Below are 23833 nucleotides of genomic sequence, written 5' to 3'. Positions count from 1 at the left end.
TCTGTGTCAAAAACATATGGCCCATATTGTCCAATCATCTGAGATAAAAAAGTCTCTAGGGTATTACAAAGATGAATACCAAGGCCACTCACCAAGAATTTTCTATTAGTTAAGAAATTCACAGATACCCTCCATTCAAAGTATACAACAAAGTTTCTCAATATAAGTCCATCCACCTTTCTGTGATTTATTGTTTGGGTCTCTAGTGGAGATAACGCTAATACGTAGCTGAGTTTATATTAGCGAGTCCTTATTAGATTATGCTTTAACTAATAAATTAGGAAATATCAAGGCATCCAACCACTTCACTTTGTTTATTTAACAAAATGACAACCGGTAGTGACACCGGGTTACTAAGAATCTCCTATGATTTAAGGAACTCACAGATACCCTTCATTTAACCATCCATTTTCAAAGTATACTACAAAGTTACTTAATATAAATTTATCCACCTTTTTTGTGATCTATTATTTGGGTCTCTAATGGAGATAACGCTAAATATACAGTTGAGGTTATATAAGCGAGTCTGTATTAAATTATGTTCAAACTAATAGATTAGGAAAATACTAGGGCATCTAACCCCTTAACCTTGTCTATTCAACAAACTGATACCGGATATGACACCGGGTTTGTTTACATATGTCAACCCCAACCCGAAATGATACTTGGTAATTTTCACCAGAAGTAGGTCTTTAATAGAGATAACGCTAATATAAAGTTGAGGTTATATTGGCGAGTCTGTATTTGATTAGGAAAATATCAAGGCATCTAACCCCTTTACCTTGTCTATTTAACAAATTGACAACCGGAAATGACACCGGGTTTGTTTACATCTGTCAACCATAACCGGAAATGACACTTGGTAATATTTACCGGAAGTGACATCACATGATCGATGTAATCAACTATGAACAAAATACTAAGTTTTATGTCTTTACTATCCAATAGTAGAATGTCCAAAGGCAAACTACTAAGTATTAATCACATAGAGATATCCCTAATAAGGAAATAACGATTATTTGAAATTAGCCGAAAACCGGAAGTAGAATGAGACACTTCCGGTTAATAGATTAGTATGCCTATTTAAAGATGCTTAAGCTTACCAGTGAACCAGTCTTGATAAAGGTCCTGTGGGGACCGAAACGCGTAGACTACACATTGGTAAGCATCTTTCTGATTATTCTCATTTTAGAAAACTTTGCCACACTATGTTTTATTTCTGTTTTTAGGAATCAACGATACTTTCACAGCCGGATTGTTCAAAGGATTTCCCGGATAACTTTTTTTCCAGCTACTACTATTTCTTCAACGGATAAACTTCTATAATGGAACTTTTCCAATAGACTGTAGTCTGTAATAGACTGGGGTTTTTTCACTAACCTGATTGGTGCATTGACATTTATTAGTTCTATTTTTATATTTTTCAATTTTATTTTTCCTCACTCAGTCAATTTTTCACTGTGTTTCACATATTTTCTATTTTTTGTCGACAGTTTTTTCTTTTTTCCCTTTGTCCCAACAGGAGTTCACAGAGATTTGTTTTCAAAGACACTACACGACACATCACCTATATATATAATTTATTATTTTTATTTTTATCCCCAATTTTTTTACTATTGTCCTGTTTCCCATCTTTGGCACAAACGTTGTTCTCACATGTGTACTTTCATTGATATCTTCCACGCTTTATTTTGTTCACCTGCACATTAGCACTGTGAAATTTATTGTTATCTTTTGTTGAAAAGTCATTTTTCTTTTTAAAGTTTGATTTACCATTGTACACGGTCTGGGGAATTAGCACTAGTTGTGTTGTCCACACCGTTCTCTCTGTATTTCTGTATTTCGCTCATTTAGAATGTTGTACTGATTGTAGTAATCCATGTATTGATCACCGAGGCGTCTATTTTCTATTGTTCAATATTTTATGTCATACAAACATATACTGGTTAGCCAGATATCCCTGTAACAGGGGTTAGTTCATAGACCTTAATTCGAGTGCGGCTGATGTCAAGCACTCTGATTGTAGGATCTTTACTGGAGCTGACCCTTGGATATGGATCCATAATCCCATTGACATTTATCGTGCTTTATTTTCTGCACTTTACTTACCAAGCTTAGGCCCTAAACGGTGCCATTAACGCTTTTCTGCCTTCATTTAAGGGTTTATCAGTCTAGTGGTTTTAGTCCTTGCTCACCCACGGTCAGAAACACTAGGTTACACCCTTATTTAGATTAGACCCTTATTGCAATACTACTGTTGTCAACGGAGTAGACGTAATAGACCACTCTATTTCCGGATTGTTTGCCCCCATCTTGGGATTATTTAACTTGTGATACTTTATTTTTTTTTTTTGTGTTTATTTTAAATAATATATCTTTATGTTTAAATGTTTTTTAAAAATTTTATGCTATTTTACTCTTGTCCAGATCAATATTGATTTTATTAGTACCTATTTGTAAAATAAATTTACTCAATCCTTTTCAGTGTGAGTGTGCAATTATCCTTAGGCCGGTTGGCGCTGTGATCACTATCATTGTTTTGATGTGCACGGTATCACTGGTCTCTGTGTGATGTGCCTGAGCTCACTGGTCTCTGGGTGATGTGCCCGGTATCACTGGTCTCTGGGTGATGTGCCCGGTATCACTGGTCTCTGGGTGAAGTGCCTGGTATCACTGGTCTCTGGGTGATGTGCCCGGTATCACTGGTCTCTGGGTGATGTGCCCGGTATCACTGGTCTCTGGGTGATGTGCCTGGTCTCACTGGTCTCTGGGTGATGTGCCCGGTATCACTGGTCTCTGGGTGATGTGCCCGGTATCACTGGTCTCTGGGTGATGTGCCCGGTATCACTGGTCTCTGGGTGATGTGCCTGGTCTCACTGGTCTCTGGGTGATGTGCCTGGTCTCACTGGTCTCTGGGTGATGTGCCCGGTATCACTGGTCTCTGGGTGATGTGCCCGGTATCACTGGTCTCTGGGTGATGTGCCTGAGCTCCCTGGTCTCTGGGTGATGTGCCCGGTATCACTGGTCTCTGGGTGATGTGCCCGGTATCACTGGTCTCTGGGTGATGTGCCCGGTATCACTGGTCTCTGTGTGATGTGCCCGGTATCACTGGTCTCTGGGTGATGTGCCCGGTATCACTGGTCTCTGGGTGATGTGCCCGGTATCACTGGTCTCTGGGTGATGTGCCTGGTCTCACTGGTCTCTGGGTGATGTGCCCGGTATCACTGGTCTCTGGGTGATGTGCCCGGTATCACTGGTCTCTGGGTGATGTGCCTGGTCTCACTGGTCTCTGGGTGATGTGCCTGGTCTCACTGGTCTCTGGGTGATGTGCCCGGTATCACTGGTCTCTGGGTGATGTGCCCGGTATCACTGGTCTCTGGGTGATGTGCCTGAGCTCCCTGGTCTCTGGGTGATGTGCCCGGTATCACTGGTCTCTGGGTGATGTGCCCGGTATCACTGGTCTCTGGGTGATGTGCCCGGTATCACTGGTCTCTGTGTGACGTGCCCGGTATCACTGGTCTCTGGGTGATGTGCCTGGTCTCACTGGTCTCTGGGTGATGTGCCCGGTATCACTGGTCTCTGGGTGATGTGCACGGTCTCACTGGTCTCTGGGTGATGTGCCCGGTATCACTGGTCTCTGGGTGATGTGCCCGGTATCACTGGTCTCTGGGTGATGTGCCTGAGCTCCCTGGTCTCTGGGTGATGTGCCCGGTATCACTGGTCTCTGGGTGATGTGCCCGGTATCACTGGTCTGTGGGTGATGTGCCTGGTATCTGGGTGATGTGCCTGGTCTCACTGGTCTCTGGGTGATGTGCCTGAGCTCACTGGTCTCTGGGTGATGTGCCCGGTATCACTGGTCTCTGGGTGATGTGCCCGGTCTCACTGGTCTCTGGGTGATGTGCCCGGTATCACTGGTCTCTGGGTGATGTGCCCGGTATCACTGGTCTCTGTGTGATGTGCCCGGTATCACTGGTCTCTGGGTGATGTGCCCGGTATCACTGGTCTCTGGGTGATGTGCCTGGTCTCACTGGTCTCTGGGTGATGTGCCTGGTCTCACTGGTCTCTGGGTGATGTGCCTGGTCTCACTGGTCTCTGGGTGATGTGCCCGGTATCACTGGTCTCTGGGTGATGTGCCCGGTATCACTGGTCTCTGGGTGATGTGCCCGGTATCACTGGTCTCTGGGTGATGTGCCTGAGCTCACTGGTCTCTGGGTGATGTGCCTGAGCTCACTGGTCTCTGGGTGATGTGCCCGGTATCACTGGTCTCAGGGTGATGTGCCCGGTATCACTGGTCTCTGGGTGATGTGCACGGTATCACTGGTCTCTGGGTGATGTGCCTGGTCTCACTGGTCTCTGGGTGATGTGCCTGGTCTCACTGGTCTCTGGGTGATGTGCCTGGTCTCACTGGTCTCTGGGTGATGTGCACGGTATCACTGGTCTCTGGGTGATGTGCCCGGTATCACTGGTCTCTGGGTGATGTGCCCGGTATCACTGGTCTCTGGGTGATGTGCCCGGTATCACTGGTCTCTGGGTGATGTGCCCGGTCTCACTGGTCTCTGGGTGATGTGCCCGGTATCACTGGTCTCTGGGTGATGTGCCCGGTATCACTGGTCTCTGGGTGATGTGCCCGGTCTCACTGGTCTCTGGGTGATGTGCCCGGTATCACTGGTCTCTGGGTGATGTGCCCGGTCTCACTGGTCTCTGGGTGATGTGCCTGGTATCACTGGTCTCTGGGTGATGTGCCCGGTATCACTGGTCTCTGGGTGATGTGCCCGGTATCACTGGTCTCTGTGTGATGTGCCCGGTATCACTGGTCTCTGGGTGATGTGCACGGTATCACTGGTCTCTGGGTGATGTGCCCGGTATCACTGGTCTCTGGGTGATGTGCCCGGTCTCACTGGTCTCTGGGAGATGTGCACGGTATCACTGGTCTCTGGGTGATGTGCACGGTATCACTGGTCTCTGGGTGATGTGCCCGGTATCACTGGTCTCTGGGTGATGTGCCCGGTATCACTGGTCTCTGGGTGATGTGCCCGGTATCACTGGTCTCTGGGTGATGTGCCTGGTCTCACTGGTCTCTGGGTGATGTGCCTGGTCTCACTGGTCTCTGGGTGATGTGCCTGGTCTCACTGGTCTCTGGGTGATGTGCCTGGTCTCACTGGTCTCTGGGTGATGTGCCTGGTCTCACTGGTCTCTGGGTGATGTGCCTGGTCTCTGGGTGATGTGCCTGGTCTCACTGGTCTCTGGGTGATGTGCCTGGTCTCACTGGTCTCTGGGTGATGTGCCCGGTCTCACTGGTCTCTGGGTGATGTGCCCGGTATCACTGGTCTCTGTGTGATGTGCACGGTATCACTGGTCTCTGGGAGATGTGCCTGGTCTCACTGGTCTCTGGGTGATGTGCCTGGTCTCACTGGTTTCTGGGTTATGGTGCCGGGCGGACAGGGGCGAATAAGTACACACCTGTCCGTCACGGGATGATAAATGGAGCACTTAAGTGTCTTGTACTTCCTGAGGGTGGTTGTATTTTGTATTTAAATAAATTGTATCTTGCCTTATTTTGCTTAATTTGAGCAATAATACAAGATTAATCATTGTGAACAAATGCTCATTTCATGTTGATTTAAAATGTAAACATTACTTAGCGTTTGTAATATCAGATGGCGTTTCCATCCCTCTAACACAGTTACACCCAGATAACACGATGTGTGCATAGATATAAAGCCATATTCTAAATGAAGCCGTATATAACTGCTTCTGCTAAAGCCAGAAATAACTGGGGTTTGTGATCACACAGTAGGCACTTGCTTTAGTCACGCTCCCGATAGGCAGATTTGTCACCAAAATGTGCTACGGAAGTTCATCTGTTTGCTGACAAACTCAGTTTTAAACCACGATAAACATCTGAGCACTCAACAACTATAAGTTAAAGGGACAGTCCACACCTTAGTCATCTTAAAGTCTTACCTTAGAGTAAGCTGCAGATAGCCTCCTGCACCTTTTCTATACCATGCAGCAGGAACGGTAAAAAAGTTATTTTAAAATGAATATTGTTTCTGGCCACTTTGAAATGACTGCCAAGCTCCACCCACTGATGACATCATGATCTTGGCTGCATATGGCATCCAATCACAAAAGGCTTACTAGTTAGATACAACAGACTCTCAGTGTTAAGCAGAGTGCCTAGATCGTCATGTCATCAGTGGGCGGAGCTTGGCAGCCACTTCAAACTGGCCAGAAACCATATTTATTCTAAAATAACTTTTTTACCGTTGCTGCTGCATGGTATAGAAAAGGTGCAGGAGGCTATTTGCAGCTTCATCTAAGGTAAGACTTTAAGATGACCAAGGTGTAGACTGTCCCTTTAATATAATTGTAGCATAAAGTTTCACATGTATTGTTATTGCACTCTAATAGTACATATTGTACTATTAGAGTGCAATATGTGTCCATTATTGTGCATTATGGGATATACAGTATATTCTATTGCATTTCTTTTTTTAATCATAATACTTAAATGGCTTGTAGCATAAGGACGCACATGGTAAGCTAATACATGTGTAAATACAGATTGCAGTGAGTGTATAAAATAAAGTTCTCCTTGTTCGTCTTGCAGGATACAGGATCCTAAACCCTAACCTGCTGGTGAAGGTTGAGAAGTCACTTGACCGATGTCGAAGTCTGAGCCCCTCCACAAGTGAGTGAGTCATCAGGGAAGACATATTTACACCCCAGTCCCCCTGACCAGGGCAGCATGTGACTTTGTTACACCCTAACAACAAACCTACTTTATAGATCTGCTAAATATAATTCTACTCTCTCCTTATGTGTTGCCTTCTATTGACACTCACGCTGGGGATTTGGTTTTGGTCACATACACTTGGTGTAAAGCACGGGAAGGAGACACTGGACTGCATCCATATTTCACATAAGACACAAATGTACACAGTTTGTAGACTGATTTACCTGAAATTATGCAGCCGGAAACGCTTTATGACCTGGTGTTTTGTATATGGATATATGTAAAATGTTCAGGTATACAACATTAGATGCTGTGGCTCTCTGGCTACCAGTGTTTATGAAGTACTTGTAATTATTTATGTACAGTGAGCTATACAAGATGCACCTGCAACATAGCTCATTAATACAGTCCTGGCCAAAAGTTTAGAGAATGACACAAATATTAATTTTCACAAAGTCTGCGGCTTCAGTGTTTTTAGATCTTTTTGTCAGATGTTACTATTGTATACTGAAGTATAATTACATAAGCATTACATAAGTGTCAGATGTTACTATTGTATACTGAAGTATAATTACATAAGCATCTCATAAGTGTCAGATGTTACTATTGTATACTGAAGTATAATTACATAAGCATCTCATAAGTGTCAGATGTTACTATTGTATACTGAAGTATAATTACATAAGCATCTCATAAGTGTCAGATGTTACTATTGTATACTGAAGTATAATTACATAAGCATCTCATAAGTGTCAGATGTTACTATTGTATACTGAAGTATAATTACATAAGCATCTCATAAGTGTCAGATGTTACTATTGTATACTGAAGTATAATTACATAAGCATCTCATAAGTGTCAGATGTTACTATTGTATACTGAAGTATAATTACACGCATTACATAAGTGTCAGATGTTACTATTGTATACTGAAGTATAATTACATAAGCATCTCATAAGTGTCAGATGTTACTATTGTATACTGAAGTATAATTACATAAGCATCTCATAAGTGTCAGATGTTACTATTGTATACTGAAGTATAATTACATAAGCATCTCATAAGTGTCAGATGTTACTATTGTATACTGAAGTATAATTACATAAGCATTACATAAGTGTCAGATGTTACTATTGTATACTGAAGTATAATTACATAAGCATCTCATAAGTGTCAGATGTTACTATTGTATACTGAAGTATAATTACATAAGCATCTCATAAGTGTCAGATGTTACTATTGTATACTGAAGTATAATTACATAAGCATCTCATAAGTGTCAGATGTTACTATTGTATACTGAAGTATAATTACATAAGCATCTCATAAGTGTCAGATGTTACTATTGTATACTGAAGTATAATTACATAAGCATCTCATAAGTGTCAGATGTTACTATTGTATACTGAAGTATAATTACATAAGCATCTCATAAGTGTCAGATGTTACTATTGTATACTGAAGTATAATTACACGCATTACATAAGTGTCAGATGTTACTATTGTATACTGAAGTATAATTACATAAGCATCTCATAAGTGTCAGATGTTACTATTGTATACTGAAGTATAATTACATAAGCATCTCATAAGTGTCAGATGTTACTATTGTATACTGAAGTATAATTACATAAGCATCTCATAAGTGTCAGATGTTACTATTGTATACTGAAGTATAATTACATAAGCATCTCATAAGTGTCAGATGTTACTATTGTATACTGAAGTATAATTACATAAGCATCTCATAAGTGTCAGATGTTACTATTGTATACTGAAGTATAATTACATAAGCATTACATAAGTGTCAGATGTTACTATTGTATACTGAAGTATAATTACATAAGCATCTCATAAGTGTCAGATCTTACTATTGTATACTGAAGTATAATTACATAAGCATTACATAAGTGTCAGATGTTACTATTGTATACTGAAGTATAATTACATAAGCATCTCATAAGTGTCAGATGTTACTATTGTATACTGAAGTATAATTACATAAGCATTACATAAGTGTCAGATGTTACTATTGTATACTGAAGTATAATTACACGCATCTCATAAGTGTCAGATGTTACTATTGTATACTGAAGTATAATTACACGCATTACATAAGTGTCAGATGTTACTATGGTATACTGAAGTATAATTACACGCATCTCATAAGTGTCAGATGTTACTATTGTATACTGAAGTATAATTACACGCATCTCATAAGTGTCAGATGTTACTATTGTATACTGAAGTATAATTACACGCATCTCATAAGTGTCAGATGTTACTATTGTATACTGAAGTATAATTACATAAGCATCTCATAAGTGTCAGATGTTACTATTGTATACTGAAGTATAATTACATAAGCATCTCATAAGTGTCAGATGTTACTATTGTATACTGAAGTATAATTACATAAGCATCTCATAAGTGTCAGATGTTACTATTGTATACTGAAGTATAATTACATAAGCATTACATAAGTGTCAGATGTTACTATTGTATACTGAAGTATAATTACATAAGCATTTCATAAGTGTCAGATGTTACTATTGTATACTGAAGTATAATTACATAAGCATTACATAAGTGTCAGATGTTACTATGGTATACTGAAGTATAATTACATAAGCATCTCATAAGTGTCAGATGTTACTATTGTATACTGAAGTATAATTACATAAGCATCTCATAAGTGTCAGATGTTACTATTGTATACTGAAGTATAATTACACGCATCTCATAAGTGTCAGATGTTACTATTGTATACTGAAGTATAATTACACGCATTACATAAGTGTCAGATGTTACTATTGTATACTGAAGTATAATTACATAAGCATTACATAAGTGTCAGATGTTACTATTGTATACTGAAGTATAATTACATAAGCATCTCATAAGTGTCAGATGTTACTATTGTATACTGAAGTATAATTACACGCATTACATAAGTGTCAGATGTTACTATTGTATACTGAAGTATAATTACATAAGCATTACATAAGTGTCAGATGTTACTATTGTATACTGAAGTATAATTACATAAGCATCTCATAAGTGTCAGATGTTACTATTGTATACTGAAGTATAATTACATAAGCATTACATAAGTGTCAGATGTTACTATTGTATACTGAAGTATAATTACACGCATTACATAAGTGTCAGATGTTACTATTGTATACTGAAGTATAATTACACGCATTACATAAGTGTCAGATGTTACTATTGTATACTGAAGTATAATTACACGCATTACATAAGTGTCAGATGTTACTATTGTATACTGAAGTATAATTACACGCATTACATAAGTGTCAGATGTTACTATTGTATACTGAAGTATAATTACATAAGCATCTCATAAGTGTCAGATGTTACTATTGTATACTGAAGTATAATTACACGCATCTCATAAGTGTCAGATGTTACTATTGTATACTGAAGTATAATTACATAAGCATTACATAAGTGTCAGATGTTACTATTGTATACTGAAGTATAATTACATAAGCATCTCATAAGTGTCAGATGTTACTATTGTATACTGAAGTATAATTACATAAGCATTACATAAGTGTCAGATGTTACTATGGTATACTGAAGTATAATTACATGCATCTCATAAGTGTCAGATGTTACTATTGTATACTGAAGTATAATTACACGCATTACATAAGTGTCAGATGTTACTATTGTATACTGAAGTATAATTACATAAGCATTACATAAGTGTCAGATGTTACTATTGTATACTGAAGTATAATTATACGCATCTCATAAGTGTCAGATGTTACTATTGTATACTGAAGTATAATTACATAAGCATCTCATAAGTATCAGATGTTACTATTGTATACTGAAGTATAATTACATAAGCATCTCATAAGTGTCAGATGTTACTATTGTATACTGAAGTATAATTACACGCATTACATAAGTGTCAGATGTTACTATGGTATACTGAAGTATAATTACATAAGCATTACATAAGTGTCAGATGTTACTATTGTATACTGAAGTATAATTACATAAGCATCTCATAAGTGTCAGATGTTACTATTGTATACTGAAGTATAATTACATAAGCATCTCATAAGTGTCAGATGTTACTATTGTATACTGAAGTATAATTACACGCATCTCATAAGTGTCAGATGTTACTATTGTATACTGAAGTATAATTACATAAGCATCTCATAAGTGTCAGATGTTACTATTGTATACTGAAGTATAATTACATAAGCATCTCATAAGTGTCAGATGTTACTATTGTATACTGAAGTATAATTACATAAGCATCTCATAAGTGTCAGATGTTACTATTGTATACTGAAGTATAATTACATAAGCATCTCATAAGTGTCAGATGTTACTATTGTATACTGAAGTATAATTACATAAGCATCTCATAAGTGTCAGATGTTACTATTGTATACTGAAGTATAATTACATAAGCATCTCATAAGTGTCAGATGTTACTATTGTATACTGAAGTATAATTACACGCATCTCATAAGTGTCAGATGTTACTATGGTATACTGAAGTATAATTACATAAGCATTACATAAGTGTCAGATGTTACTATTGTATACTGAAGTATAATTACATAAGCATTACATAAGTGTCAGATGTTACTATTGTATACTGAAGTATAATTACACGCATCTCATAAGTGTCAGATGTTACTATTGTATACTGAAGTATAATTACACGCATCTCATAAGTGTCAGATGTTACTATTGTATACTGAAGTATAATTACACGCATCTCATAAGTGTCAGATGTTATTATTGTATACTGAAGTATAATTACATAAGCATCTCATAAGTGTCAGATGTTACTATTGTATACTGAAGTATAATTACACGCATCTCATAAGTGTCAGATGTTACTATTGTATACTGAAGTATAATTACACGCATCTCATAAGTGTCAGATGTTACTATTGTATACTGAAGTATAATTACACGCATCTCATAAGTGTCAGATGTTACTATTGTATACTGAAGTATAATTACATAAGCATCTCATAAGTGTCAGATGTTACTATTGTATACTGAAGTATAATTACACGCATTTCATAAGTGTCAAATTACATTAAGTTTATGCAAAGAGTTAATATTTGCAGTGTTGACCCTTCTTTTTCAAGACCGTTGCAATTTGCCCTGGCATGCTGTCTATCAACTTCTGGGCCACATCCTGACTGATGGCAGCCCATTCTTGCATAATCATTGCTTGTAGTTTGTCAGAATCTGTGTTGGGGGGGGGGGTTTGTTCACCCGCCTCTTGAGGATTGACCAAAAGTTCTCAATGGGATTAAGGTCTGGGGAGAAATTTTCTTTTGCAAGATACGATGAGTCCACGGATTTCATCCTTACTTGTGGGGTATCGCCTCCTGGTCAGCAGGAGGAGGCAAAGAGCACCACAGCAGAGCTGTATATATAGCTTCTTCCTTCCCTCCCACTCCAGTCATTCTCTTTGCCTGTGTTAGTGATAGGAAGAGGTAAAGTGAGGTGTTAGTTTAGATTTTTCAATCAAGAGTTTATTATTTTTAAAAGGGTGCCAAAGTGTGCTATTTTACTATAGGGTGTAGCCGTATTCCTTGTCAGCCTCTAGAGTAGAGCTACAGGTGGCTTTAAAGCACTGGGAACTGGTGGGGTTTTACCCTCACTGTGCCTCCCATACTTGTGCTGCCCTTCTGGATTATGGTCTTAGCAGATAGTAACTAAGGCCCCTCAGTGTCCACAGATCTGCTGGAGGAAGAAGACCTCTTGTTCCTGTGAGACGTTTTCATGCTGTTACTCAGCATGGAGGTAAGTGCAGTCTTTCTTATTCTGGGACATAAAATTAACTCAGAATAGACTGTAGGCTTACCTATCTGATAAGTGGGGAATTAGATTTTATACACTTCCCTTATTACTTAGGGACACTACATAACTTTATCCCTATGTGATCAAAGGAGGATAAGTTATTGGGCAGTTTTCATGCTGTCTCAGAAACCATATAGACTCCCTTCGGTACTGCCTTCAAGGCTTAATTTGCTATATGTTTGCAGCCCAGGAGGGTTATACGTGTTCAGGGGTGTTATGAGAAATAGTCACTGCTTCAACTTTGTGTAATTGCAGGGCGTTATTACTCTACAACGGCTTCTGTTCATAGTTAACTTATACCCGACAGCGAAATACCTGTGGTTTCATGTCCTCACTCCCATGGGGCTTATTTCTTTTACAAGATATGAGTCCACGGATTTCATCCTTACTTATGGGATTACGCCTCCTGGTCAGCAGGAGGAGGAAAAGAGCACCACAGCAGAGCTGTATATATAGCTCCTCCCTTCCCTCCCACCCCAGTCATTCTCTTTGCCTGTGTTAGTGATAGGAAGAGGTAAAGTGAGGTGTTAGTTTAGATTCTTCAATCAAGAGTTTATTATTATTTTTAAATGGTACCGGTGTGTACTATTTTATTCAAGGGTAAAGCCAGGGGAGCTGTACAGATTAAGATACATTTGTTTCTGTGACCCCCAGACTGTGTGCTGCCCTGCTGAATATGGTCTTAGCAAAAAAAATTTTCTCCAAATAATATTTTTATTGAGACAACTTATTGTACAGCAATTTTGCCTGCAAATACAGAATTGAAGGTGCATAGATACATCATTGATATACATATTTAAATATGAGAAGTTAAATGCTTTTATACTAAGGTAAGCGATAATAAATGAAGATAAGGATGAAAGTAGATCCAGGCATGAGATAGGTCTCTTTTCTGGAAGTAACGTGTTGTATATGTAGATTTTGGTATTGTGTCCGTAATTTGTGGTGGTATCGGTACTCTATTTTATTGAAGTATAGAACGCAAAGATTTATGAGAGGCGGGGATGGTAGATGTGGAGGTGGAAAGAAAAGAAAGAGAAAAAAAAAAAAAAAAGGGGAGGGGGAGAGAAGGATGTAAGGAGGCGGAAGACAATTAATAGGCCTAAGGTGGGGTCTGTATGTTTGAGGACCAGTTAGGAAACTTTGTAAGCCATGGAAGCCAAGTTTCATGGAAGGCGTTGGTCTTGTCAAGAACTCTATACGAGTATTGTTCCATTTGGCCGATGTAATGTGTACATGCAATTACCTGGGTGAGGGTCGGAGATTTCTCCTCCTTCCAAGCCCTTGCCAGGGTTAATTTTGTGGCCATGAGGATATATATCGTGAGTGCTTCTCCAGGTAGAGTGAGGTTGGGCATCTGCATGTGTAAGAGAGTTACTTCAGGCGTAAATGGGGGGGCGAGACCGAGTGTCCGGAGAAGTGCAAATACTTTTTTCCATAATGGCTGAATTACTGGGCATGTCCACCAAATGTGGAGCGGGGAGCCAAGCATCTTACATTTTCTCCAGCACTCAGGGGATTGTGAATGGTATATCTTATTTAGGGTGGTTGGCACAAGGTGCCAACGAACCAGGATCTTATAATGTAGTTCCCAAAGCGTGGCACAATGGAGGATCTTTTTGGTTATTTTGATTCTGGCGTGCCAAACCTCTAGCGTGAGAGTAAGACCAATTTCTCTCTCCCACGCCTGGTGTTGTGAGATTTTATGTGAAGGAGTCGGATTAATGAGTATATTGTAGTGGAAGGACAGGAGGTGTCGGAGAGCGTGAGCTCCCCGCCACGCCCTCTCCCAAGTGGTGTATGGGCGCAGTGTCTGTTTGGGATAGCCCCATGTGCGTAAGCGGGTGCTCAAGCGGAATCCCTCAAAATGCAACTTGGGTGGGAGTCGGAATTTAGCGCACATTGCTGGGTGTGAGAGCCATTTGTCTTCCTCATAGAAGTCTGAGATCTGTAGTGTGTGTGCCTGTGGCCATAGATCATGGTGGGAGTCTGGGAGGCAGTAAAGAGCAGCAGGAATTGTCATAGCGGGGGAGGGATGAGGGGATATGTCTGGGTGGTGTCTGATCTGGTCCCAGAATCGTAGCGAGTGTCTAAAGACAGGGTGTAGGTCGTCAATGTCTCGTCTATGATGGGGGGGAATCCAAATTATATCAGAAAGGGTTATACCCGAAGGCAGTAGCGAGGACTCTAGAGAATACCAACTAAGATGTCTCTCAGGATCATTCCAGCGGAGAATGTGTGAGAGTCTAGCGGCGTTGTAGTACGAGATGACATTCGGGAGAGCGAGGCCTCCTTGTAAAATCGGCTTTTCTAGTGTACGACCCGATGTTCTGGGTCGACGGTCTCTCCACACATATGAGGTGATTAGACTTTGGAATCTATTAAGGAGTGCTCTCGGGATGTTGTAAGGGATAGATCTAAAGAGATAAGTAATCTTGGGAAGAAAGGACATCTTTATCGCGGCGATGCGGCCCGTCCAAGAAATCTCCCTAAACTCCCATGAATCAAGAAGTCTCCTGAATTCCGGGAGTCTCCCATAGGTACTCCCACCTGACCCTGTCAAACGCTTTTTCTGCGTCTAGCGACAGGGCCAGGAAAGGGACCTCTCGGCTATCTGCGAGATGGAGGACATCTAGAACTCGCCTGGTCGCATCGACGCCTTCTCTGTTCGGGATAAATCCGACCTGGTCATTTGTTATAAGGGAGGAAATCACTCTTGTGACCCTATTAGCTAGGAGTTTGGCGTATATTTTTGTGTCAATATTAATCAGTGAGATTGGCCGATAGCTGCTGCAAAGATCGGAAGGTTTACCAGGTTTTAGAATGGTAACTATAACAGCTTCTAGGAATTCAGCTGCAAAGGAGGTTCCTGAGAATACCTCTTGGAAGAACTTGCAGAGGATAGGGGTTATCTGAGGCAAAAAAGTTTTATAAAACCTAGCTGTGAAGCCGTCTGGGCCAGGAGCTTTCCCTAGTTTCAAATTGCGTATAATTTTTGAGATTTCCTGTGTGGTAATCGGGGTCATCAAGAGAGAGGCATCTTCGAGAGATAATGAAGGGAGGGCGAGGGATCTAAGGAACTCAGAGATATGCTGGACAGGACAGGCCGAAGATTCTAAATTGGACTCAATGTTGTATAGGTTAGAATAGTATTGTCTGAAGGTGTTACCAATTTCACGAGGGGCAGTGACTTGTGTCCCTGATGGGGTTTGTATAGACATAATTCTGGCTTGGGCTGTACGATTTTTAAGTTTGTTGGCTAGAAGAGTGGAGGCTTTATTGCCGAAGTGGTAGTGGATTTTTCTATACTTCTCTAACATGGATTGGGTTTTCTTGAGCTCAAGGGTTTGAATTTGTTTCATTGTTTCTGAAATTTTGTCATTGATAGAGGCGGAGTATGTGAGAGAGAGGTCTGCCCTGAGGTGGCGGAGCTGAATATTCAGAGAAGAGAGGGTGGCCTTGCTTTTTGCGCGCGCCTCCCATTCGAATTGGATGAGGTGGCCCCTCACCACTGCCTTCAAGGCGGCCCACCGAGTTTGAGCTGAGGTCTGGTCGTTGTCATTAAGAGAGATGTAATCTGTGATTGTATTCTGGAGAGCAGTCTTGAGATGTGGGTCTGTAAGAGTCCAGTCCTGTAGGCGCCACGTGAGAGGGGGTGGGCGAGTATGTGGGCCTATGTGTAGATGAAGTGAGTCATGATCTGACCACGAGATGGGGGAGATGGTCGCAGAATGAATAGTATCAAGGAATTTGGCGTGTACGAAAAAATAATCTATGCGTGTGTGTGACCTATGTGGGAAAGAGTAGAAGGTGAATTCCTTATCTCGTGGGTGCAGGGCGCGCCAAGTGTCATATAGATCATGTAGTGCTATTAGTGATTGGAAGGCTGAGGATAAAGAATGAGTTGCTCTGTCGTTTCTAGAGAGGGGAGGCCCCTGTCTATCTCTTTGCACATCCCAGATGAGATTAAAGTCTCCTCCCAATATAAGGTCTCCCTGCTGTATAGAGGCCACCGACTTAAGGAGAGTTCTAAGGAAATTGACTTGTTTACTATTCGGTGCATATATGTTAAGGAGGGTCACTAAGTGGGTGTTTACTCTACAGACAGCAATAATGTAGCGTGCTTGGGGATCTAATTCAATATGGATCTGATCGTAATGGACATTTTTGCCCATATAAATAGCGACCCCTCTAGATTTGGATGGGAATGTGGCGTCAAGGAGTGTTGGGTAGTGTTTGGAGGTGTATCGTTTGCTATGTTCGGGGGTCCAGTGTGTCTCTTGTATGAAGGCGATGTCTACGTGGTTTTTGCGTAAAAAGTTAAATAGGAGGCTGCGTTTGGTAGGGGAGTTTAACCCCTGGACATTGAGGGTTAGGAGATGTAGGCCCTTCATGGCAAAACTAAATTATAATCTGTGGGTGGGGGAGAAGGGGGAGAAAAAAAGGGGGGAGAGAAAGAAGAAAAAAAAAAAAAAAAAAAAAAAAAAAAAAGGGAGTGGGGTCCGAAGAGTGTAGATGAGTACTAATTATAGACACAGAGAGCTAGAGTTAACTTCACTTTCTGAGGTATGTTTTCAAGGGAGAGGAAGACGGCGGGCCAGAGCCGCTTTGGTTAAAGGGAGGGGGGGGGTGTGGATAGGAGGGGGGAGTGGATAAGTATTAAAGGACCTTGTATTGAATAAATGTAAATGTAGGGGTAAAGGGAAAAAGCTAGGGAGGGGGGGTGGGAAGAGGGGCGGAGCCTTAAGTGTAAAGTCAGTGGGGGATTAATGTGAAGGCGGGTGGAGGGGCCAACCGGCTGTGTGGAAGGGAGGATGAGAGTATGAGATAGAGCTAGTAGTGGGGAAGGGAGGTGGGTGGGAGAAGATAAGAGGAAAGAATACAGACCCGTAGGGGGAAGCAGGGGCTGCAACGATATGTAAGTAGGAAGTAGAAGAAAATGCGTGGAGAGATAGGGAGGTGGCGGGGGTAGCGCCCCCCAATTCTGTGTGAGTAAGTGGATGGGGTGGTTCAGCAGTGAACAAGGGTGTGTATGATACTGAGGACTGGTTAAGTACAAAGTTATGTAGGGACTAATCCGGGGTGAGGGATGAGAGCTAGGGTAGGTATAAAAGGGGTGATAAGGAGGATAGTGAGGAAAGTTAGATGAAGGTAGGTGAGGCAGGAATATGAAAAATGATGTGGGTGTCGTGAGAAGTGGGTATGTGGATATAGGAGGCTGAGGGTGTCATTGATAAGGTATAACAGGGTGTAAATGCAGTCTTGTCGACCTAAACATCTTATCTAGAGTATGAGTTCTAACAAAACGTTTCGTTAATATAAACATACTGAAGAAAAAAGATAACAAAGAGCATATAACGTTAAAGGAAAATGAACTAGGCCCTCTGTGGGCAGTAGTTGTAGATAAAAGAGAGAGGGTTCTTCAGAATACAGAGCATTATACAAACTATACCCGTATCAGGCCTGCAATCATTGAACCTGAAATTTCCTCTGGTGTAAAAAAAGGTGAGGTGTATTATTTCAAATAGAAAAAAAAAACAACAGTGCAAATAACATTTTAGATATTTAACAAAAGATAGTTAGACTTGTGATCTATAAATTTGTCACGGTAAACCTGTATATTGACAGAGTAGGCAAGTAAAAAGCCGTGAGCCAAGAATAGAGTAAGGTGTGTACCCGTATGTGGGCTCTAGGCTTACCTGTCCGTGGGATGTCCATAGTAAAGGTCCTACTGGAAACATCGAGGGCGGGGAAGTGAGAAAAGAGTAAGATATGTACCCGTATGTGCACTCCCCCTCTCGGGATATCCCCCGCAGAACAGTCTAGAAGGGTTTCTAGAAGAAGAGTTCTCTCAGAGAACCAGAAGAAGGGCCATGAGTGTGGCGGACAGTTCCAGTGATAACATCAGGAGAGATCTGGATCTTGGGGTGGTGGGGTGGAGACCCTGGAGTGCCACTCTGAAGCTGAAGGGTTCAGATCGCCTGTTTTTCCCTTTTTCCTGGGAGGGAGGCCAGGGGGGCCAGTGAGTTCCCAAGTGGTGAGAAGCTTCATACCTTGTTCTATGGAGGAGATTGTGTGGGAGGAATCTTGATATTGTACATGCAACTTAACGGGGAATCCCCATCTGTATTTGATCTTGTGTTGTCTGAGAGCTAGCGTGAATTGGTGAAAAGTCCTCCTCTTGGCTAGCGTGTATGGGGATAAGTCGGGGAAGATCTGCAACTTGTTGTAAGGTTCCTTGAGTGGTCTGTTGGTGAAAGAAGCTCTCATGATCTTTTCCTTAGCAGTGTAGTAGTGTAGACGTACAATGACGTCCCTGGGGGTATCAAATACAGAGTTACGTGGGCGTGTGGACCTGTGTGCTCTGTCCATTAAGAGGTCCTGATCTGTGGAGGAGTCCAGGATATCTTTAAATAGTGTGATCAGATATTTCTGGAGTTCTGATGAGGGGACATCCTCCGGGATGCCGCGGATCCTGAGGTTGTTGCGGCGGGATCTATCTTCATTATCCGCTAATTTGGATTCGAGATCTGACATTTGCTCTGCCAGTGATTGAGAGTAGGCCAGGAGGTTGGCATGGTCAGTTGCGAGATCTTCATGCTTTCTCTCGAGGATTTCAGTTCTCTCTCCCAGGGAGGAGATCTCTCGTTTCAATTCGCCAACTGATTGGCGGAGCTCTTGCCTCAGGGATGAGTAGTGAGTGTCCATTTTATCAGTTAAGATTTTAATAGAGTCTAAGAAGGTAGATTGAGATAAAGTTGTTTTATCTTTGCGTGATACCTCTGATCTGGGGTTGTCCGCAACTGGAGCTGTTGAATCCCTGGAGTCTTCCCCTGAGAGGTCTGGATCTGAGAAGTTTTTACTGTGAAAATGATCAGTAAGAGTCCTCTTAGGGTTTTCCTGGTGTTTTGGTTTTCTTTTGATAGACTGAGCCATGATTTAAGTGGGTGGTCTCAGTATTACCAAAAAATTTGTGCTCAAAAATATAAACTAGAAACCGCTGAACCAGTGATAGATGAAAATTGGGGGGAACGCCAACCCCGCTCCTCCCAGGCTAGATGCCCTAGCCTTCCATTTTCTTATGTCAAATTATAAATAAGAAAGTTCAGAATTCTACTGCTAGACTGCAGTATAGATGAGGAACTCCCCCTCTCCTGGGGCTATACCACCTCTGGGTGAGACCGGTAAAAGGAGTTAGGATATGACCCGCGCCTTGGAGTGGGCGCGGGAAAGGGGGGAGAGGGGGACGTTCAAGAGAGCAAAGATGCAGTCTTTGTAGTGCTTATGTAGAATTTCTGCAAGGAAACTTTATTGAGATGAGAGTTCCTTATAAAAGTAATAAATGATTTGAATGTTACACAGTCTCTGTAGATTATGATAGGTGCGAATATGATTAGGTGGTAGTAGAGGATCTAAAGGCACCTGTGGCTGTAAATGGTAATCCTGGGTATTATGCTTGGAGCCCACAGAGGCAGTAGAGAAGGGAGATATAACTGTCTGAAGATAGTTTAAGCAGCCAGGAATTACTGCAGTGTTATGTAACCTTCAGATGGGGGGGCTTAGATTGTGAGAAATTATTGCTCTGTTGGGAGAGGAGGTTGAGTATGATAGGTAGAGAAAGTCACAAAGAGGACTCTGCCACCCGGGTCAGCAGGTTTAGGCAGTGTACTCACTTCTGTTAGGCCGGAGTCAGAGGTTTCTCAGGAGCTGCAGCGCAGATAACGTGGGTGAGGGCAGCTGCAGAAGATCATCTCCAGTGGAAAGTTTGTGTGTTCTGGGTTGCCTGCGTTCCAGGCTAGTTCAGATGTGCCGGGTTAGGCTGCGGGAGGGAGTGTATCAGGTCCCACTGCCAGATGCCAGATTGAGCTGGAGGAGGTGAGTGAAATATGCACATAAGCGCAAATGTTCCAGAGGCTCCGTGCATCACCTTGCATAGATGGAGGTCTGGCAAAGATGGCCGCCGTTCGCGGGCTTTTGCGGCGTCCTGCTTATTTAACCCCCAGCAATAGAGCAGTGTTGTAGGGGTCTGAAGGGTGACCGGAGCGTCAGCAAGCACAAACTAAAAAGCAGGGTAGGTGGAAACGGACCTGCGTTAGATTCCGGTGCCCCGGAGAAGTCAGGCATATAGCTCCGGTACCTTACAGTGGATATAAGATCTCGGTCCCAAAGAGATCACTACAGGGTAGGGTGTAGGGGTAGAAGGGGATGTGATTTACCGAATTAAGTATATTTTGGGGGTCTTTTCATTCATTTAAGTTAAGTTTTGGGCGATGGTAGCAGGGGAGCTCTTGCTCTATGCGTCCTCACTGCTCCGTAGTTGGCTCCGCCCCCCGGTCTTAGCAAATTTTATCTAAGACCCAGTTTTGTTCCCACAGATTCCTGGAGGAGACGAAGGACCTCTAGCAGTGGGGGACAAGTCATGCTGTTACTCAGCATTGAGGTATGTGCAGTCTATTTCTTTCTGTGACACCTAGTACCTCAGAAAAGACTGTCATTTTCCTCTGTGAACTGATTATCCTAATCTATGTCTGTGTGTTACTAGCACATGGTTCTAGAGGGCTACCATAATTATTGGGCCTGTTTTTATGGGGCTGCATGTGGTACATTTGGGGTGTTTTTTCAGAGATAACCCCTTAAGGTTCTGGGCTGACGCTGGGGATGTTTATTTTTATTGAGTATTACTCTCCGGTATGCTGCTCGTGTATACTCCTGGTTCAGGGGTTGTCTCAACAAATCGGGAGTTGTCAGATTTAGTTGGGGGACTGGCTCTATGTTAGACTTGTGTTTTGGGTCACATTTATCCCGGCGACTCCGTTTTGTGCTACTGTACAGAGCCGCCCGGGAGTTTAGTTTTGTACGCCCACGATGGGCGGGGCACTCTTTCGTGCGCTGAGAGAAGCCGCACAGTGTCTTTCTGGGAGTCGGACAGAGTAATTGACTCCGGTGTTTGTCTGGACCGGTAGAACTGGGTAGAACAAGGCGGTTTAGACACTCTGCTGTTCGGATGCTTGGTTGACCCTGGGTCATAAGGAGCAAGTATGCGCTGCAGCAGAGCTGTGGCGAGGTGCTTTTATTTATTTTTTTTTTTTTTTATTATTATTTTTTTTTTTTAATCGTCCATAAGCTGTAATAACACAGAAACACGATAAACATTGCTGTCACACCAGCATAAACAATAAAATAATAAAACAATAAGGACTTAGACAGTGGAACCATTTGTTACTCAAGAAAAATAGCTTGATCTGCAATAGGAACATCATCATGGTATGAAGATCTGCAGCTGGTTTAGTGATTATTTATAGAAAGATATGAAAATCTGCCATGAGAGGTAGACACAGGGGAGTGGGATCATCAGAGAAGCTTAATTACTGTGTGACAGATGGGACTGGACTGGGGGAGATGGGACTTCATTTTTATATTATATCATATAACATTTGCTCCTCGCGATGCTATCGGGGCTACTCTTGGGCCCATCAAATCTAATGAATTTATTACGCGAGGAGCTAGCTTTTGAAGTGTCCACTTTTGGGCCAAAATATATAAGGGGGGAATGGATACAGTGGGCAAGAGCCACTCTAAATATTAAAAGGGAAAGGGGGGGGTGGAGCCAACTAGGGTGGTTGAGTGTATTAATGAGGGGAGTAAAAATAGAACATGTAGTGATGATATAGGGATAGCTTCATTACAAGGTAGCCGTTTGCGGAAAGTGGAGGCTCTGCAGATAATTTATCTATGTTATAGTTTATATCAGAAAAATAAGGGTAACTCCTCTTGTAAAAATCCCAAAATATTTTTATTAGACAGGATCAGACACAGAACACCACAACGTTTCGGGGTCAGTACCCCTTAGTCATGTGATAACAAACATACACACCACACCTGTTTAAATAGGCTGGGCCAGGTAATTGTTTCATCATATTAACTCTTTCAATTCTTTGTAATAACAATGGCCCATTAGTATTAATGCTATACTGACCCCTACTGGTCAAGGGTGGCGTGACATGCAAAATTAAAATAAACTTGAAATATAAGGAAGCCTCAAGAAAATATTTACACGTTTACATTATTCAATTAAACTAATGTACAGACATAAAAGAAATTGCAACATGTTATAAAATGTATGTTTCACATTATATTTCATTCTGCAAAGCTGGAGAAGATCAATAACTTCCAAAATCAAAATTGGATTGAATCAAATAACAAAAAGGGGACTGTCCCTTTTATTTTTTAAAGGTAGAAACACTATCTCAAACCAAAAAGATGTCTATATATAAAGAGGAACAGAGAGTAATAACTCATTGAACCTCAAAAGGGGTGTCCCTTTAAATTGCTAAAAATGGCTCTATCTTAAATAAAAGGATGTCTATATATAGAGAGGAGCAGAGAGTGAAAACTCATTGAACCTCAAGATGAAGAGTTTTTGGCATATAAATATACATGCTATACATCCTATACATCCATGTAAAGAGGGGCAAGCAGGGCATCAATAGAAAATAGACCAGTCAATTTCACGCCCTGCTTGCCCCTCTTTACATGGATGTATAGGATGTATAGCATGTATATTTGTATGCCAAAAACTCTTCATCTTGAGGTTCAATGAGTTTTCACTCTCTGCTCCTCTCTATATATAGACATCCTTTTATTTAAGATAGAGCCATTTTTAGCAATTTAAAGGGACACCCCTTTTGAGGTTCAATGAGTTATTACTCTCTGTTCCTCTTTATATATAGACATCTTTTTGGTTTGAGATAGTGTTTCTACCTTTAAAAAATAAAAGGGACAGTCCCCTTTTTGTTATTTGATTCAATCCAATTTTGATTTTGGAAGTTATTGATCTTCTCCAGCTTTGCAGAATGAAATATAATGTGAAACATACATTTTATAACATGTTGCAATTTCTTTTATGTCTGTACATTAGTTTAATTGAATAATGTAAACGTGTAAATATTTTCTTGAGGCTTCCTTATATTTCAAGTTTATTTTAATTTTGCATGTCACGCCACCCTTGACCAGTAGGGGTCAGTATAGCATTAATACTAATGGGCCATTGTTATTACAAAGAATTGAAAGAGTTAATATGATGAAACAATTACCTGGCCCAGCCTATTTAAACAGGTGTGGTGTGTATGTTTATCACATGACTAAGGGGTACTGACCCCGAAATGTTGTGGTGTTCTGTGTCTGATCCTGTCTAATAAAAATATTTTGGGATTTTT

The 23833-nt window shown here is 41.4% G+C and overlaps 1 protein-coding gene across 1 annotated transcript in view; it reads left to right on the top strand.

Annotated features, from left to right (window-relative positions):
- LOC128655849 (zinc finger protein 558) overlaps positions 1 to 23833 on the top strand; it is a 126827-nt gene that overhangs the window by 22451 nt on the left and 80543 nt on the right. Inside the window, exon 4 of the mRNA XM_053709416.1 lies at positions 6614 to 6694. Within this exon, the coding sequence (XP_053565391.1) occupies positions 6614 to 6694 (81 nt within the window). The remainder of the gene's footprint in view (positions 1 to 6613; positions 6695 to 23833) is intronic.

Source organism: Bombina bombina, chromosome 4 (assembly GCF_027579735.1).
Source record: "Bombina bombina isolate aBomBom1 chromosome 4, aBomBom1.pri, whole genome shotgun sequence".
Lineage (NCBI taxonomy): Eukaryota > Metazoa > Chordata > Amphibia > Anura > Bombinatoridae > Bombina > Bombina bombina.
This window is presented reverse-complemented; position numbering and strand designations above follow the sequence as displayed.